This window comes from Pinus tabuliformis, chromosome 2_1, assembly GCF_031772625.1.
Source record: "Pinus tabuliformis cultivar Carrire ecotype Pingquan chromosome 2_1, CPIR1, whole genome shotgun sequence".
Taxonomy (NCBI): domain Eukaryota; kingdom Viridiplantae; phylum Streptophyta; class Pinopsida; order Pinales; family Pinaceae; genus Pinus; species Pinus tabuliformis.
Genome location: NC_142299.1, coordinates 71,569,465 through 71,576,102, shown reverse-complemented (window position 1 = coordinate 71,576,102; position 6,638 = coordinate 71,569,465). Strand labels below are relative to the sequence as shown.

General features: G+C 33.9%; 1 protein-coding gene across 1 annotated transcript in view; it reads right to left on the bottom strand.

The window, feature by feature from the left end:
* Positions 1-4,289: 4,289 nt before the first annotated feature.
* DML1 (demeter-like 1) overlaps positions 4,290-6,638 on the bottom strand; it is a 291,074-nt gene continuing 288,725 nt past the window's right edge. The window contains exon 19 of the mRNA XM_089400383.1: positions 4,290-4,690. Coding sequence (XP_089256509.1) covers positions 4,554-4,690 — 137 coding nt within the window. The 3' untranslated portion in view covers positions 4,290-4,553. The remainder of the gene's footprint in view (positions 4,691-6,638) is intronic.

The following is a 6,638-nucleotide window of genomic DNA, read 5'->3' as shown; positions in this document are numbered from 1 at the left end:
ATTCATTGAATTAGCTTCTATAACAATAACCTCCTCACTTCTTAAATCATTGAAGAAGATACATGTGATCTTGAAAACCATGCATCCTCGTCAAGTTTCACATATTGGCCCATAACAATCATATGGTGTACTGTCCTAAGTCTTACTATATCCTACAAAACGAGATATTGTCAGAGCATCTCTAACCTCTCCTCAGCTAGGGGCTTGGCTGCGTATTAATTTATAGGAATATAGCATTATTTTGTTAAAAACGTGCCAAACTCAATGTCTTTTAGATGAACCATACATGTCAAGATCTTCAGACACCACGACATGAGTTGTTTAGGGCTTCCTACAAATATGATTACATTCCACGCAAGACCAATACACGTCATGAGTTGTTTAGGACATCCTAAAAAGATGATTACATTTCCATACAAGACCAATTATAATTGGATTAGATAAAAATCTGCACAAATCTCGCTCAACTTGAAATAGCAAGCTTGTAGTGCGAAAATAGCAACACTTGTAAGGCCTTCAACAAACTGTAAACATGGGTATCTAGCCCATGCACTTTAAAACTTCAAGGAATTGAAGCAAAACTCCTATAGAACTCCCTCATTTTGAAAAAAACCCTCTAGTAACTGGAACAAGAATCTTGTCACGTTAACTTCCTCGAATCTTGTCACGTTAACTTCCTCTTTTAGAAAGAATCCAACAATGCTATCTTGGTACTCTTCAATACTCTCATAGGCTGCAAGTGTGGAATCGGTCACTGATTTGATAATAAGTTTTGAACTCATCTCCATGATATCCTCCCACACACGCCCTGCATCAAGTTGCAGAATAGGGATCAAACTCTAAATTTCTGAATGTTTTAGGAACAAAATAGAAATATGCAAAAGCTGGCAGAAAAGAAGTACCTCTATATTATCATTCTATATTATCATTTAAGCAGTGAGCCTGAAACCAATACGTAAAACCATTAGACGTTAATTGAGAGTTTTAATAATAAAAAAATTCAGTATTTAATGAAAACGAAAATTTATTTTAATATAAACATACCCCAACTTGTGGAAATTAACCTTACTCGTTCATTCATGATTTGATTTCTTCAGCCAAGAAGACACCAAAAAATATGTAAATAACGAATTCCATATGTTTGAAACTTACTCTTATCCATCTTGAAAAATGATGCAATATTACACTCATCCATCTTGAAATACAAAGCTTGTAGTGAAAAATAACAGCCCATATAAGGCCTTCAACAAAACTCATCAAGTTGCAGAATAGGGATCAAACTCTAAATTTCTGAATGTTTTAGGAACAAAATAGAAATATGCAAAAGCTGGCAGAAAAGAAGTACCTCTATATTATCATTCTATATTATCATTTAAGCAGTGAGCCTGAAACCAATACGTAAAACCATTAGACGTTAATTGAGAGTTTTAATAATAAAAAAATTCAGTATTTAATGAAAACGAAAATTTATTTTAATATAAACATACCCCAACTTGTGGAAATTAACCTTACTCGTTCATTCATGATTTGATTTCTTCAGCCAAGAAGACACCAAAAAATATGTAAATAACGAATTCCATATGTTTGAAACTTACTCTTATCCATCTTGAAAAATGATGCAATATTACACTCATCCATCTTGAAATACAAAGCTTGTAGTGAAAAATAACAGCCCATATAAGGCCTTCAACAAAACTGAAAACATGGATATCTCGCCCAGGCATCTCAAAACATAAAGCTACAAAAACAGAACATTCCAAAAGGTTAACTTGATTTTTTCGAGAGAATCCGACAGAATCCGACAGTAAGTGGACCAAGGATGTCATCAAAGTCGAATTTTTCTTTTTAGAGAATCCAAGAATTCTATCTTGGTACTTTTGAATACTCCCATCGGCTGCAAGCATGATATTAATAACCAAGTCGACAATAAGTTTTGAACTTGTTTCCATGGTACCTTCCATACGTGCCCTGCAACATGTCGCAGAAACGGGATCACACTCTAGATTTCTAAATGTTTCAGGAACAGAACAGAACACTGCAAACGGGATCACACTCTAGATTTCTAAATGTTTCAGGAACAGAACAGAACACTGCAAACGCCACTTCAGATTTCTAAATGTTTCAGGTAGAAAAATGCTGAAGCTTGTGGAAAAGAGGCACCGTTATATTGCCTTTAACCAGTAAATCGACAGCCAGTACATCCTCATTCATAAAACTTTACCAAAACTATCTGCATTATTAAAAATGAAAGGTTATTGTAATATGAACATACCTAAATCGTGGAGGTTAATCCTACTCTATTCATCCAGTGATTTATGATTTGATTCTTCAGCCAATAAATTTCTAATGTTTGGAAGCTTATTATCGATGCAATCTTTACTTTGTTATTCTATCAAAATGACGAGGATTAAGTTTTTTGCTTGTTTGTTTTATATATATATTTTTTATTCTTCGGTTTTTATTTTGGATAAATAAGAGTTTTTGTTTACGACTTTATTGTTCCTATGATAATTTTCATGATTGAACCCTTGTTGTAAGTATTAAATGTTGCACTGTTATTTTCAGTTTTACTATATTCATTATTTCTTACATGGTTAGAACGTTTGATATTTTTCATGAACTACGGATGCATAAAATGCACAGATTAACTGTTGCGCTGGTTTTGTGACTATGTTTTATCTGGTATTTAATTCAGGTCGGTGTACATGATGGGAGAGAGATTCTTGAATTTGAAAGGATAAAATAACCAGCAATTTAAGCTGGGCAATAAAACATAGCTAGTGCAAATGCATTATCAGCCTATCAGGTGAAAAATTTCTGGCCTTTTAATTTCTCCTCAATGGATGAGGTTGGATGAACTGCATTTTGATTCTTCATTTTTTATAATTTGTCTAGACAGTTTGTTGTAACTCCAAATGTATTTTGTACATCATTTCTTTCAGTGGTTTCTGAAACTGGTAATTTCTCCTAACGCAGAAGTCAAGTAGAAGAGATCAAGATCATTTATTTGCAACAAGAATGTAAAAATTGTCCGAATGTGCTTTGGTGTTGATTAGTGCTCAAAAGTAACTAAACCCATGGCTCCATATCTGTTATCGTTAGGACATCTCAGTAATGCTCTTTACCAGTTGATTAGCTCCGACAGATACTCTTCTGAAATGACATTTATTGCTTGTAGTACCTCATTATTCTTTCCAAAGGATCATTTTTTTCTATTCTTAAGTTATATGGAATTGGTACTCTAATATGCTTCTAGGATTGGAGCCATCATCCCTTCCTATCACTACCTTGTATTACAATGACTTGCAAGGGAGGTTTTGCATTAAACTTTGTATTTACATCCAGGAGTGACTAATACCTTAGGGGACATCATAGGTGAAGTTTGTAATCATGGAACATTAATGCTATGCTTTTGAGCTTTCTGACATATACTATTCATCATGCACATATTGGATGATTAAAGATCCGCCATATTTATCAAGCTTGAAGCTATACAAGAAAATTATTGTGTGAGGATATGTTGATCTTCACAATTTGAATAGATGCATTGAGGTTCAACACCATACTGCATGTAGTACAGAGTTCATTTTTGTTTGTTTGTTGAACATGTCCTGTTTTGAACAGCGGACTATTTTTAGGCTCAAAATTCACAAAATTCAAAAGCATTCTAGTTTACATATCTAGATAAATATTGGATGGGCATCCTGTCTTAGTGGGCATCATAAGTAGTGGTATTCGTGGACCATTTAATGCTGAATTTAAGCTTTCTGACGCCAATTTTTAGGAGAAGTTACTGGGTGTAGCGCCATGTTACTCTTTACCATTTGAATATATGCATTGAGACTCGATAGCATAATGCATACGGTACACAGTACTCCAGTGGTTTTGTTGAAAATTTCCTGTCTTGAACAGGTGGTTGTTAGTTTACAAAAGCCGTAAGAACGTTCGTTTACATATCCAAATAAATATGGGACCATCATCTATTTAAGACGGTTAAACAATGGGACAAGTGTTTGCAATTGCTGCATCTAACATAATTTTCTCTCATGGAATAAATTCTGAATAATGGCTCGAATCCGAGCTTGAAATAAAAATTTGACATACACATGGTCAGCTGGCATCAGTTGGAACCCATTTGTTGAACATTTCCTATCTGGAAGAGGAGGCTTTTGTTAGTCTTCAAAATTCAAAAGAATGTTAGTTTACATGTCCAAATAAATATGGGACCATCATCTACTTTAGAGGGTTAGGCAATGTGGCATGTTTTGCATTTGCTGCGTCTAGCATAGTGGTTTATAACTCTTCGAATAAATTTCTGAAGAATGGCTCGATTCTGAGCTTGAAATAAAAAATTTCACATACACATGGTAATCAGACATTAGTTGAACCCATCTGCTTATGCGGGTTCAAAGCAGGACATTTCAGCTGGATGTCTCTATAACTTCTGCTTCATGGGTGTAACTGGTTGCGAAATCCCCGATCTTCTAAATCAAGTTATCATTGAATGCATAAATAAATTGTATACATGTGTACAATTCTCTGAATCAAAATTTTTATACTCCTTTTACAATTTTTTCCCTTGTTTGTCTTTTTCGTGGTTTGATCTGCTTGCTTGCAGGGAAATGCAGCCTTGCCACAAGTGGTCGTGGGGCTCGAACGGTGCGGTCAAAACCCCTGACACAAACAAAACCTGCACAAGTGCTTGTTGTAAGTATCTATTCCAGTGCATTTTCATGTAATATTAAACAAAGTTTATTCTTGAAAAATGATGTACAGAATAATTTCGAATTAAGAAATATGAATAAAATAGTTTCTACTGGAAATATCACTGCATTGCCGGCATTATTTATGATAATAGCGCTTGTATATGCATGATCTGTTTTAACTTTCAAATGATGTACAGAATAATTTCGAATTAAGAAATATGAATAAGATTGAGGTTAAGCGTTTAACCTTAAGACAATTTATAGGGCTCCTTCAAATACCAGCCTAGAGTCCGGATCTACTGGGCACAGAGGTGAAAACCTCTTTTTACTGTAAAAGAGGTTTTCACCTCAAGAGATTTAATTCCTAATTATTAAAAAATGATGTACAAAACAATTTTGAATTAAGAAATAGGAATAAAATAATTTCTATTGGAAACACTGCATTGCCGACATTATCATGATAATAGCGCTTGTGTATACATGCAGACGCGTTGATCTGTTGATCTGTTTTAATTAGTTAAAATTTTAAAGTTAAGATTGAGGTAGGCTTTTAACCTAACCTTAAGACAATTTATAGGGCTCCTTCAAATACCAGCCTACCTTCTTAAGTCTGGATTACTGATAATAACACTTGTATATGCATGCAGACGTGTTGATCTGTTTTAATTAGTTACAATTATACATATAAGATTGAGGTTAAGCGTTTAACCTTAAGACAATTTATAGGGCTCCTTCAAATACCAGCCTAGATCCTTCTTAAGTCTGGATCTACTGATAATAACACTTGTATATGCATGCAGACGCGTTGATCTGTTTTAATTAGTTACAATTATACATATAAGATTGAGGTTAAGCGTTTAACCTTAAGACAATTTATAGGGCTCCTTCAAATACCAGCCTAGAAGGAAGCCTAGATCCTTCTTAAGTACTGAACTACCAGCGCAGAGGGATCAAACCTCTTTTCACTCTAAAAGAGGTTTTCACCTCAAGAGATTTAATCCCTATTTATTTATTTAATTTATTTTTATTTTTTATGAAATTTGATGGAGTCAAAATGTTTTAATTAATTTATTATAATTATTCTTTTTTATTTAATTTATTTTTATTTTTTAATTTTGTGTAATTTGATGGAGTCAAAATGTTTTAATTGATTTATTATAATTGTTCTTCTTTATTTAATTTATTTTTATTTTCTACTTGTGTAATTTGATTGTGTCAAAATTTGATTGTGTCAAAATGTTTACATAACAGGACAGGAGGACATCTCCTCCTCCATACTGGGGAGAGCGCCTCCCCTGCAAAGGGGCTCAATTAGACTAATGAAAATAGAGGCTTAAGTGTACATCGATTCAACGTTTCGGTATATAACAACTTGAAAGAGAGGTGGGGCAGCATATACTATTTGCTGCGAGTTCTCTCAAATCTCAAATTGAAATGATAAAGGTATTGCCTGTGTAACTTTTTTTCCTTTTTCGTTTACCGGTATAGTATGGGATACTATTGAAGTTCTAGTGGTTGGGATTTGTGTTTCAACTTTCAAGAATTAAATCATATCCTATAGTTGTTATAATGTTGGGGGATTGTGTTAAAGAATTTAGTCATATCCGTATCGTCTTCTCTATCATATGCATTCAGATAAATTCCATGTGATACGATACACTGGTGCCTACATTCATTAGGTCTTACTACATTAAGGACTTGAACATATCCCAAATTGAAAATTTCCCAACCGGATGGTTTTGAAACATATAGAAAGAGGTAATTGCAGGAGCTTAGTTATAACTTATAACCCTATTCTTTTCACCATCAATTTTTTGAAAGGTGGAACCGGGCTTGGAATCGACCGAGGGACATATTGGACTCGGATCATGTAAATTCAAACCGTTATAGACCAAATAAGCAAAGTTTGTTCATGTATAGAACATGGAAAGC